Here is a 13,613-nt window from a genome sequence, read left to right on the forward strand (position 1 = left end):
GAATGCAAAATGGTACAGCTGCTTTGGATGACAAGTTGGCAGTTTCTCATAAAGTTAAACATACTCTTAACCATATGACCCAGGAATCCTAGTTATTTACCCAAGTGAATTGTAGACTTATGTTCATAAAAGTCCTGTACATGAATGTTTATGGAGTCTTTATTAACAATTGGAAATAACCAAGATGTCATTCAACTGGTGAATGAACAACTAAACTGTGTTATATCTATACAGTGGAATACTATTCAGCAATAAAAAGGAGCAAGCTATTGATACAGTAACATGGATGAATCTTCAATGCGTTTTTCTAAGTGAAAAAAGCAAAACTCAAAAGGCTACATATTTTATGATTCCATTTACGTGACATTTCAGAAAATGCAAACATGTAGGGATGGAAAAGAGATCTGTGATCACTAGGAGGGGAGAATGGCTTCATAAGGGAATTTTTAGGGTGATGGAATGGTTCTATATGTTACTGGAATGGTAGTTACATAACTCTGTGCATTTGTTAAACCTTTATAGAGAGAACTTGATTGGATAAAAATTGAAAAATCAACCAGCATATTGGGAAATCCCAGGATGGAATGCTGACTGAGAAAAGACTCTGAACTGTATCACAGATGAATGACATAACTGCGCTCAAGGATGGGTTAGTACATCCATTTCCCAGCTCTGTCTGCTGAGAGGGCCTAGAAACAGTGATGCTCCAGTAGCAGTGAGCATGTCCATGACCCAGATTTTGGTCTCTAGGTACCGTTCTCCAATGAAAGGAATGAGAACTCCTTGAAGAAATGCTCCGTTCTAGGGGTGGAGCAGTGAAAATACAAGATGAGTGACTTTGGAGTATCTTATAATGCTTAAAAGCAAGGAAGTGCTACAAAAAAAAAAAAAAAAAGACAGGAGCTAACTTGAAAGAACTCCCAGAGGTCAAAGATAGAATAATTTCAGCACTGAAATAAATAATGATAATATTGGATTATAACCTGAAGAATAAAATAAATATCCATGAGTCCATACTGATATAAATAAAAATGCTTGAATAATTAAATAAATGGGAAAGAAGACACAAATCTTCCTCCAATAGAATCCCCAGTAATTTATATACGCATTAAAGTTTGAGAAGCTCTGATCTAGGAAATAACACTTAAGTGCTATACCTCCGGCTGGAAGCCTTAGTTGGTTCTTAACTCTGTGCATATAATGATGAAGGGTCTCTAAAATATTTTAACCAATCCAAGTATATCGATACAGCTGATTTCACCAGTGTGACCCCATGTCTAGCATCCAACATGCTGATAAGCCACTATTTCATGAATGAAAACCCACTTCTAATACATATATACTAATTAGCCAAACATTTATTGTTGAACAGCGATAGGTAGCTGAAAGGCTTATAGTACCCCCTGATGAAATGTAGTCCTAATTAAATTGTTAGCTGACCCATCCCAAGTGTGAATCCCCGAGTAGGGCAACTACCTATCCCTACAATATTTCTAAACATCTACTTCAGCTGGCGTATATATCCCCACTTTTTTACTCCTAATATTCATTTGTGCCGTCTCTTTTAGCTTGCTTAATCTTGGCCAAAGAAAATGTTGCATTGGGGAAATAGAATTAAAAGCAAAATATCTTACCAACCCAGAAAAAAAGTCTCCACAAAAGTAGAAGAGAAAGAAAACAGTTTTATTATTGAATAAGCATTAAACTGGAATGTGATGTGCATCCCAGGTAATCTGTAGAAGAGATTGTAAAGACAGAAAGAAATCTCACCCTTTCATGTAGCCAGGCAGATACCACCCTTTACGCACGTCCTAAAGATAAGGGAAAACTAGTCCTCAAGGAGGAGGACTCAACAGCACCATTTGTCACACATAGTTCATCCTAAATTCATCTGTCATTGGGGCGACTATCTGTGGTGGCTAATTGGCTTTATGGAAAGAAAAAATAACTCCTCTTTATGACGGCAGTTAGTTTTGCAACTTGGAGTAAGACACCACCAAAATGAGGCTCCTGCACCCTCACCGAAAGAGAGTTACCTCCCTTGATGTTTACATTTCAGAGCTCCCAGGTCCTTGAGAAAACATTCCTGGGTTGTAAAACTGGCAAAAACCTTATTTTGCTTTTTAAAAGATTCACATACCTCTCAAAGAGACTGGGAAAGAATTTATGTTTTCTAAAGAAAATTCCCTAAAGGAAGGCAGGGGTGGGGTGGGGGGTGGGGGTGGGGGTGTCTTTTTCCCTTTTTGCACTAGGGAAAATTTTCTTCTTTTTCAGTTTGTATTTACCCTTACAGTTGTCTCAGGTGAAAAGCAAACAAAATAACACACAAAGAATGTAAAGTGTGAAAAATGAGAATGGTTATCTTTTGTAATACTAAATCTGAAAGCAGTCCTAAAAATGTTGTTCCAAGAATCTTCTTAAAGCAATGTTAACATTGTTGGGCTCCCAAAGATGATTGCTGCTGGAAGAGAATGCTTTGGGATGTGTACTTCCTGACACGATTGTTTAAAAACACATTCTTTTAATTCACTGTCATTTCCCTTCTGGATAGCTATGCCTAAATTCTTCGGTAAAGCTAAATAATACATCTTGTTTATTTAAATATGTGTATACCACTTACTGTGCAAGCTTACTCCAGAAGTCCATGGTGCTGATTCATGCCATCTCTATTCTCATAACACTTTGTACACGTGTCCCCTGTATCCTTTGTTATATTATAGTTATTAAAATAAAGCTTAAAGAGGTGGAGCCTTCAGTTGTGCCAAAACTGATCATGTAATAGCTAGTAAGTCGATGTTAAGACACACATCACAGTGACCTCTGTTGCTGGGTTCATTTACTTAGTTATTCTGACTTTCTAGTACCCAGTTATAAAGTTATAAAATCATAAAACAATTTTTGATAAACATTATTTTCTTATTTCATTCTAGATGAATTAGATTGTTAATATGACTCATCAGGGAGAATATTGCCTTCCGAAATGCTGATAATTACGTGTTTGCTTATCAGTAGGGAAACTGGGAGCCAAAAAAAAAAAAGTGAAATCTCTTTGCTTTTTAAAAAAAATTTTCCATTGCTTGCATAGGACATATTGCTAGGAAGCCATTCTATAAAAAATAAATTTTATTGAGTTGTAAGTTTATTACAATAAAATATACCTGTTTTAGGAAAACCATTTTTTTTTAAAACCACTGAAAAAAATCTGTCAATCTGTATCAAATGGTCTTCAGTTCAAACAATCCAGTTGGTTGCTACAGCTTTGAATGTCGTTAACATAAAATGCAGTGGTTCTCACAGTTGGCATCACCTGGGAGCTTGTTAGGCGTGAACGCTCTTCCCACCCCCAGAAATGTTCAATCGGAAACTCACCGGGAGGGGCCTAGCAATCTGTGGTTTAAAAAGTCTGCCAAGTGTTTCTGATCTGCAATTTGAGAAGCATTAAATTAATAAAGTGGTTTAGATAAACATTTCAGGACATCTCAAGGTGATCTTTAGCCCCGTCCCTGTTTTAGAGATGCGTACTAGTAAATGAGTAACTCAATCTGCTTAATTATTTACTCGGAGACTATATTTGGGGGCATCTCAGTTTTGTTGTGCAGAAGGAAGCATTTCGAAAGACTGAATTACTTTGCTCAGTTTTTAGTAGTTGCTTAGAAATTGCACATGACTGAATTTAAATATTTTGAGGTTTAAAAACTCAATAACTTCTTCCTAAAATTGCTGATCACTTTATAGTTTTTGAATTTATCAAACTGAATCTCCTCAGAGCAGCCCTTTATTTCTTGTATTGTCAATAATTAAGCCATACAGTTTACATTAGCCAGAACCAGGTCTTATTCTTAGAGGCATGGTGTTAACTTGTAGGTAGGCAGTGGCATTTATCAGAACACTCTTGATTTTACTGGATTTTAGTGCTGAGGTGGAGAGGATCAACTTTGAAACTAACTAAAAATATATATAATTTTTGGAGTCATCCTTGTCTCCTCTGTCACCCTTGTCCAGCATCTAATTATCCCCAATTCCCCATCAGTACTGCCTCTTCAATATCTCTGAATCTAACTACTTCTTTCTCTTAATTCTATCATCTCCTGGTCTGTGTCACCATCATTTTTCCCCTAGACTTCCAACCGATTTATCTGAATCCAGTCTCGTGTGAATAAAGTGGTCTTTAACAATACACAGCTGATTATATCCCTTCCACTTAAAACTCACCAACGGCTTCTCATAAAGTCCACAGTCTACCATGGGCTGTGAGACTTTATGTGATGTAACTTCTCCAGCTTCTCTCACACAGAGATCTATGCTGGTATAGTTGCTCAAATGTGCTATGTTTCTTTCTGTTATGGGGCCTTTGCAAATGCTGTTCCCTCATGGTCCAGCTGGCCCTTCATTGATGTTTAGATCTCAGTTTAAAGATCACTTTTTCTGGGAAACTTTTCCTGATACATTCTCTCCTTGCCCCATTCCCCCATACCTTTATATCCCTTTTCATATTTTCTCATAGCTTTCTCTACACTTTGGTCATTATACATCTTTTTTATTTGTTTGTTTACTGTATGCCTTCCCCTCTAGACTGTCTTCCATGAGGGCAAGGCCCATTTCTGATAACTGTAGTGCCTAGCAAAATATCTGGTATATGGTGCCCAAAGTATGTGAGTGAATGAATGAATGAATGAATGAACGAATGAACTAATGAATCGAGTGACGGCTTTCCATGTGTTAAAATAGTATGAGATTTATTAACTTGCTGGGTTTTTGTGAACAAGCTGCTCTGTATTTTTGTGTGTGTAGATTATGCCTGTGCTCTTCAGAGGGACATTTTGCTCCAGGGACGACTATACCTTTCAGAAAACTGGCTGTGTTTCTATAGCAACATCTTCAGATGGGAGACTACAGTAAGACCTATTTTGATTTGATTTGTTGACACAAATAATTGCATAGATAGAACTGTATACAGTCCTCCTAAAAACAATGTATTTAGATTCCGAAGTGAATTTATATATATTTGTATATCTTTACTTGGATACATGCAAATCTATTTATACGTTGTAGAAGTGTATATTTTTCTTAATACATTGAGCTCCATTGGTACGTATTTAATACAGTTGGAGAAAGATTTCAGGTTGAAAAAAGCTTGAACATACTTCATTTTGACTGCCAAAATCATGTCCTCTGTGACAGACGGTCTCCATGTTGTTTGTGTATGTGTGTGTTAATGTGGAAATGAACGCCCACGTGTCTTTTCACACTGTATCCTAATGTTAGAGATGGAAGCTGATGGGGGACGTTGCTGAAGGGGAGAATGGCTGACTACTTATCATGTTTTTCTTAGAGAATGCAAGCATGTGCTTATTACTATTAACTGTTTCAGGTTTGTCAACTGATTATTCAGGATTAGATTAATGTAATACCTGTTATTTTATATTATATGTGTTCCTGAAAAATCCACTTTGCAACTTTTCCTTCTTTTGTGTGTTTAGATTTCTATTGCTTTAAAGAATATAACCTTCATGACCAAGGAGAAAACTGCTCGACTCATCCCCAATGCCATCCAGATCGTTACAGAGGGAGAAAAGGTGAAAGACTTTTTTACCTTTGCTTTATTACATAATGTGGAGAAAATCTTCCGTGTACTGGTCATCAGTGTTGAGAATACAGGCAGTTCTTCTTGGAGTTAAGAATATCTAATAGGGACATGTTATATTTAATACTAGATTTCTGTACGGTACTTAAATACTGATAATTAACTTTCAATAACTGTTAACATTTTTTTGTACTTTATAGTTTACAGAGAACATTCTCCCATATTTTTCTTTTCTTCATTATAAGAGGTAGGTAGGGTAGCATTAACAAAACATTCTTATTATTTCTAAAAACCTTGATAATTCCATGATTGTTCTTTAGTCAGTAATATCTGCACAATAGCAACTAATAAAAAAAAGGGTTCTGGAGAGCAGAGATTTGGGTAGTATATGAATAAACACATAATCAGTATGATATTTTTTTAGGATAGCAGTTATCTTTAACTGTCATCATTTTTATTATCTACCTATAATACCTGCCATTTCTTAACAGGGATATGTCAAGAACCTTTCTATACCCACCTGGAAAATTGATTACGGCTCTGTGTGTGATACTAGAAGCATAATTCTGAGAAAGAAAAAGAAATAAGGAAGGAAAAGAAGGAAAGTATGGGAGGGAATGAAGGAGAAGGAGGAAGGAAGGAAGGAAATAAATGAAAGAAAAAAGGAAAAAAGAGGAAAGAGAGAGAAGGGAGGAAAGAAACACTATCATGACATTGAATTATTGTACCTTTTAATACCTTTTAATCTTGTAGTTCCTTTCAAATGCACCTTAAGTTTTATTTTTATTTTTAAATAGTCTCATCCTTACAGAACATTTCCAAGTATAATACAAAGAACTTTTCCCCTCTGAACTATCCAAGAGTAAGTTGTCACTGAAGCCTCATCACCCCAGATATCACCCCACATATTCTAGTGTGTATTTCCAACAAAGACATTCTCCTGCGTAACCACATTACCATCAAAATCAAGAAATTAACATTGATCATTACCACTGTTCAATCCTCATATCCTCATCAGCTTCCCCAATTATCCCCATAATACCCTTTATAGCAAATAGACCCAGTTCAGAAATACATATTACCTTTAGTTGTCATGCTGTAATTTCCTTGTTCAGGAATAGTGCCTTAGTCTTTCCTTGAATTTTGTGCCCTTGACACTTTTAAAGATTACAGTCTTCCTTTCTTAAAAAGGAACATTATCCCCTGGAGTCACAGGCTAGCACATGTAGTAGACCTATCTCTGTTTATTGAAGTGCTGGATAGTGTTTCATAGAATGGATTTCCCATGGTTTCCTTGAGCGTTAGTTCGTTTCCAGTGTTTCGCTGTTGCAGACACTCCTGCGGTGAGCAGCCTGCCCATGCCTTCTGAAGCTCACATGTGGCTGTTTCTCACAGATGCAATGGAATTTCAGGGTCAAGCATTTTAATTTTAATAATGATAACAACAACTAGCATTTGCCAGACATATTTGTTCAGACGCTGTTTTAAGTTCTTTACATATATTTTCTCATATAATTCTCACAAAAATTTGCTCCTATAATTATTCTCATCTTGCAGATAAGGAAACTAAAGAAAAGTGACCCAAAGTCCTAGAACAAGTGGTAGAGCCGGGACGTGAACGCAGGCAGGTTAACTGCAGAAGCCCTGGTCCTAGCCTGACCACATTGACTGAATGATCTCTTTTTCCATCGTCCTGGGGAAGGAATCTACACTACTAAATGTCCACCCCTCCCGTGTGATCCATGACTAAAGGAAGGTTAATCATGGTACTTTTAGTTGTGTTATGTTCTAGCATGTGTTCTGTGCCCCAGCAGCTTAGAGATATCATTATCCAGAACATCTCCCAAATTAAGGTTATTAATGAATCAAGATTTATTATTAAATTTTTGAAGTTGGATATTGAGCAAGGAATAAAATAAGATGGTAATTTACCTAGATTATCCAGAAAGATGGGAGTGTTAAGGGGTTGAGAATGGAGAATGTGGTGGTTGTATACAAGAGTGGATAAAGCTGATAGCAGAGTGTTAGTTTAAGAAGTGGGAATTAGGGGCCGGCCCTGTGGCTGAGGGGTTGGGTTCACGCGCTCCACTTTGGTGGCCTAGGCTTTTGCTGGTTCGAATCCTGGGCACAGACATGGCACTGCTCATCAAGCCATGCTGAGGCGGTGTCCCATATGCCACAACTAGAAGGACCCACAACTAAAAATACACAACTATGTACTGGGGGGCTTTGGGAGAAAAAGGAAAAATAAAATTTTTTTTTTTAAAAAAAGAAGAGGTAATTAGTAAGCATAATACAGTGGTGAAAAAGAGATGGACTAGGGGATTTTTCTTACTATAATCTGAACACAGGGTTGTAAGATGATTGCTATATAAAAAAACAGAAGAATTTGGTCTAAGAAAAGGAAATGGGGTAGTAAGTAGTGATTATTAGGTCACATATTATGTATATGATTCTATTTGGAAGAGCTCCTAGATATACCGTTGTCATGGAAGTTTGGCTTTATGACGACTATTATATAGCAAGGTTTCAATTTATTAATTGGAAAGTAGCACTTTAAAAATCTTTCTATGAAAAGTGTAAACACCCAAGATATTATTTTTTGGCATTTTATTTAATAAATCAAACATAGATCCGAGCTTTCTCATTCCTAAAAATAACCACTCAATCATGAAAATTCACTACCTAGGGGATCAGAAGAGATGATACTCTGAGAAAATGTTTTTAGTGCTGCCACTCATCAGATTTTCTCATAAAAGCCTGTTTTAAAATATGACTTTGCAAAAATTAGTTAAATGCAGAGGAAGAGAGAACTAAAGGCAAACATAGAATTATAGATTGAAACATGCTATTTTTCTTCTACAACATTCAAAGCAAAGTTTCATATTAACATGGGTGTTTTATATCTATAATTAGTAGAGAATAGGTATTTCTGGGTTTTTTAGAAGACTATGAAAGATGATGTAATTTTAAACTAAGATCCTTAAAATAAATCTATCTTTGAAATCCAGTTGTATTTTTTTTCTTATTCTTTGTGTATACTTGGCTCAAATGGCCACCAGATCATCTCTTTGTAAAGTGCAGAATAAATAAAATTTTATAGTAAGCTTATTTAAATTGATTTTAATAGTTAAACTACAGTGAAGATGAATAGCCACCTATTTCAAGCTCCTTTCCCTGGTAAATACTGATAAAATTATATTTGCTGTAAGATATGATTTTTAAAGACATCTTGTTCATGCGCTTGTTACCTGTTTTTTTTCTATTGTTAAACAAAAATAGTTTATAAAGTAGGCAGTGGTGACCTACTAGTTTGCTTTGACCATAGCAAGTTCCAGCAGACCTTTGTGATAGATTCTTTCCCCTTTTTTTCCATGACACTAAAATTGTCCTATTATCTTTCTTTGCAGTTTTTCTTTACATCTTTTGGTGCCAGGGATAGAAGTTACCTCAGTATCTTTAGGTTGTGGCAGAATGTACTATTAGACAAGGTAAGTGCTCATACTGGGGGCAGGTGTTTGTTATAATAGCATCCTCCTAGTTTGTACCTGAACAGTTTTGTGAGTTTAAAAGCTTTTTATTTTTCTGGAGTTAATTTTGATTAGACTATTCACATTCCAAGAAGAAACTTGAAGCAAAACAAAATCCTCAGTTACAAGTTAAGATGTTAATTATAATTCCTGGGTTAACCACCAAGAAAATAACTTAAAAAATATACTAAGAGAAACATCAGGGGAATTAAAATGGTACACCAGAACTATCTGTTTAACACATAAGAAGGCAATAACGGAAGAAAAGAGGGAGAGAAAAGACATAAGACACATAAAAAACAAATGGTAAAATGACAGACATTACGTTAAATCATTAAGCATAAATGGATTAAACACTTTAATCAGAAGGCAGAGGTAGACAGAAATGAATGAAAAAAACATGATCCAACTACATGCTGTCTGTAAGAGACACATTAGATTTAAAGACACAAAAAGATGGAAAGTAAAAGGATGGAAAAAGATATACCATGCAAACCATAACCAAAGGGAACTGAAGGGACCATAGTAACATCAGACAAAATAAACTTTAGACAAAAATTAATAGAGATAAGGAGGAATATTTTATAATAAAAGGGTAATCTTTCTGGAATTCATAACAATTATAAACTTACATGCACCTAATAACAGAGCCCTAAAATACATGACACAAAAACTGGTAGAATTGTAGGGAGAAATAGACAATTCGACAATAATAGTTTGAGATTTCAATACCCCACTTTCAATGATGGATAGAACAACCAGACAGAAGATAAACAAGGAAACAGAAGACTTGAACAAAACTATAAACTAACTAGAAGTAGAAGACATCTATGGGACACTCTACTCAAAACAGAATACACGTCTCCTCAAGTACACATGGAACATTCTCCAGCACAGATCACATGCTAGGTCATAACACAAGCCTTAATAAATTCAAAAGGATTGAAATAATATGAAACATGTTCTCTGACCACAGTGGAATGAAATTAGAAATAAATAACAGAAGGAAATTTGGGAAATTCACAAAAAGTGGATATTAACAGAATTCTCCTAATTAACTAACGAGTGAAAGAAGAAATCTTTCAAGGGAAATTAGAAAATAGTTTGAGTTAAATGAAAACAAAACCACAACATAGCAAAGCTTATGAGATACAGCTAAAGCAGCGCTTAGAAGGGAATCTATAACTATAAATACCTATTTTAAAAAGGAAGAAGGATCTCAAACCAATACCCTCACTTTCTACTTTAAGAAATTAGAAAAAGGAGAGTGAACTGAACTCAAAGCAAAGAGAAGCAAGGAAATCATAAAGATTAGAACAGAAATGAATGAAATAGAGAATAGAAAAATAGAAACAATCAAATGAATCAAGTTCTTTCTTTGGGAAAAGCTCAACAAAATTGCCAAACCTTTATCTATATTGACCAAGATAAAAAGGGATAAGATGGGGCTGGCCGCATGCCCGAGTGGTTAAGTTTGCGTGCTCCGTTTCAGCGGCCCAGGGTGTTGTCGGTTCGGATCCTGGGCGACAGTTGTTAGCTCAGGTGCCAATCTTAAAAAAAAAAAAATGAAGACATCAAACTATCTCCATTGGTGGATGATATGTTTTTGTATATATAAAATCCTAAGGAAGCCAGTAAAAACCTATTAGAACTAAGTTCAGGAAGGTTGCAGAATACATAATTAAAATACAGAAATCAGTTATATTTCTATACACTTACAATGAACAATCTGAAAATAAAATTAAAAAAAAAGTTTATTTACAATAACATCAAAAAGAGTAAAATATTTGGGAATAAATTTAACAAAGGAACTGTAAGATGGGGCTGGCCCTGTGGTGGAGTGGTTGAGTTCTCACACTCTGCTTTGGCAGCCCAGGGTTTTGCAGGTTTGGATCCTGGGTGCGGACCTAGCACCACTTATCAGGCCATGCTGAGGTGGCGTCCTGCATGCCACAGCTAGAAGGACCAACTGAAGATATATACAACTATGTACTGAGGGGCTTTGGGGAGAAGAAGGAAAAATCAAAATCTTAAAAAAACAAAAACACCAAGAAAAACTGTAAGACACACTGAAAGCTACGAAACATTGTTGAACGAAATTAAAGACTTAAGTAAATAAAAAGAATCTCATACTCGCAGATCAGGAGACTTAATATTAAGATGGCAGTACTCCCCAAATTGATCTGCACATTTAATGCAATGCCTATCGGAATCCCAACTGGCATTTTTTTTTTGGAAATTGACAAGCAGATCCTAAAATTCATATGGAAATTCCAAGTACCCAGAATAGCCAAAACAATCTTCAAAAAGAAGAACAAAGTTGGATGAATCAGTCTGTTAGGGCTGCCATAACAAAGTACTACAGACTAGGTGGCTTGAAACAGCGGAAGTTTATTTTCTCACAGTTCTGGAGGCTGAAGTCTGAGATCATGATGCTGGCAGGGTGAGTTTCTGGTGAGACCCCCCTCTTGTTGGCTTGCAGCCTTCTCTGTGTCCTCACGTGGCTTTTCCTTTGTGCACACTCCTGGTATCTCTTCATCTTCTTATATGAACACCAGTCTTACTGGATTAATGCCCCACCCTTATGACCTCTGTCTTAGTCAGCTCAGGCTGCCATAACAAAATGCCATAGAGTGGGTGGCTTAAACGACAGAAGTTTGTTTTCTCATAGCTCTGGAGGCTGGCAGTCTCAGATCAGAAGCCAACATGGTTGGGTTTTGTTGAGAACGCTTCCTAGCTTGCATATAGCTGCTTTCTTGCTGTGTCCTGACGTGGTAGAGAGCAAGAGAGCAAACTCTCATCATGAGGGCCCCACCCTCATCACCTCATCTAAACCTAATTATCTCGCAAAGACCCCATCTCCAGATACCATCACATTGGGAGTTAGGGCTTCAACATATGAATTTTGAGGGGATACAGTTCAGTCCATAACATTGGAGGACTTGTACTTCCTGATTTGAGTGTTTACTACAAAGCTACAGTAATCAAGGCAGTAGACTTACTGGCGTAAGTCTGGACATATAGATTAATGGAATAGAATTAAAAGAGTCCCGAAATAAAATCTTACACTTATTGACCGTAAATTGATTTTTGATAAGGGTGCCAAAACATTTGATGGGGAAAGAATAGTCTTTTCATCAGATGGTGCTGGAACAACTAGATATCCACGTGCAAAAGAATGAATTTTGCCCTTACTTCATACCATATACAAAAATTAACTCAAATGGATCATAGACCTAAATGTAAGATCTGAAAGTATAAAACTCTCAGGAAATTGTAGGTGTAAATCCTGATGATCTTTGGATTAGACAATGGTTTCTTGGATATGACACCAAAAGCTGAAGAGACAAAAGAAAAAAATAGATAAGTTTGACATCATCAAAATTAAAAACTTTTGTGCTTGAAGGAGTCCAATCAAGAAAGTGAAAAGACAGCTCACGGATTAGGAGAAAATATTTGCAAGTTAATATCTGATAAGGTATTTTTATCCAGAATATGTAAAGAATTCTTACAACTCAACAAGAAAAAGATAGCCCGTTAAAAAATGGGCAAAGGGTTTGAATAGTCATTTCTCCAAAGAAGATATACAAATGGCCAATATGTGCATGCAGAGATGTTTACATCATTAGCAATTAGGGAAATATAAATCAACCACAGTGAGATGCCACTTGACACCCACTGGGATGGCTAAAATAAAAAGCAGACATTAACGAATATTGTTGAGGATGTAGAGCAACTGAAACCCTCATACATTGCTGATAGGACTGTAAAACTTTGAAAAATAGTTTGACAGTTTCTCAAAATGTCAAACATAGAGTCACCATATGACCCAGCAATTCCACTCCTAGGTTTATAGGCAAGAGGATTGAAAGCATATGTTCACACGGAAACTTGCACTTGAATGTTCATAGCATTATTCATAATAGCTGAAGAGTGGCGACATCCTAAGTGTCCATCAACTAACGAATGGATACACAGAATGTATATTCATACAATGGAGTATTAGCAATCAAAAGGACTGAAGTGCTGATACATGTTACAACATAGGTGAGCTGGCAACATGATGCTATGGGAAAAAAAGCCAGTCCCAAAAGAGCACATATAGTATGATTCTATTTTTATGAAATGTCCAGAATAGGAAGAATCTTAGAAATAGAAATAAATTTGTTGCCAGGGGGAGGGAGGAATGCCGAATGACTGCTAATGGATTTGGGTATCTCTTGGATTGATGAAAATGTTCTAAAATTAGTGGTGATAGTTGTACAACTCCGGATTTGCTAAAAGCTTCCAAATCGTACACTTTAAAAAAGTGAATTTTGTGGTAGGTGAATTATAACTCAATAAAGCTGTGATTTAAAAAAGTGGCTTGGGGGGAAGAGTAGAGATTTCCAGCTGATAAGAAAGCTTGAAGGATGGAACTTCACCTCTGGAGGGCACACATTTTGGCCTTCGGGGCTCTTAGGGTTGAACGCTGCTGAGGACAGGGTCTTCCAAACAGT

At 36.3% G+C, this 13,613-nt stretch overlaps 1 protein-coding gene across 4 annotated transcripts in view; it reads left to right on the forward strand.

Moving 5' to 3' along the window:
- GRAMD1C (GRAM domain containing 1C) overlaps positions 1 to 13,613 on the forward strand; it is an 86,924-nt gene that overhangs the window by 32,167 nt on the left and 41,144 nt on the right. For 3 of the 4 annotated variants that reach the window (XM_046659073.1, XM_046659072.1, XM_046659076.1), the window contains 3 exons: positions 4,792 to 4,895; positions 5,481 to 5,576; positions 8,995 to 9,075. In XM_046659073.1, coding sequence (XP_046515029.1) covers positions 4,792 to 4,895; positions 5,481 to 5,576; positions 8,995 to 9,075 — 281 coding nt within the window. Of the gene's footprint in view, positions 1 to 522; positions 650 to 4,791; positions 4,896 to 5,480; positions 5,577 to 8,994; positions 9,076 to 13,613 lie in introns of all 4 variants that reach the window. The other variant, XM_046659075.1, reaches the window with a different exon arrangement.

The sequence above is a fragment of the Equus quagga genome, chromosome 4, assembly GCF_021613505.1.
Source record: "Equus quagga isolate Etosha38 chromosome 4, UCLA_HA_Equagga_1.0, whole genome shotgun sequence".
Lineage (NCBI taxonomy): Eukaryota > Metazoa > Chordata > Mammalia > Perissodactyla > Equidae > Equus > Equus quagga.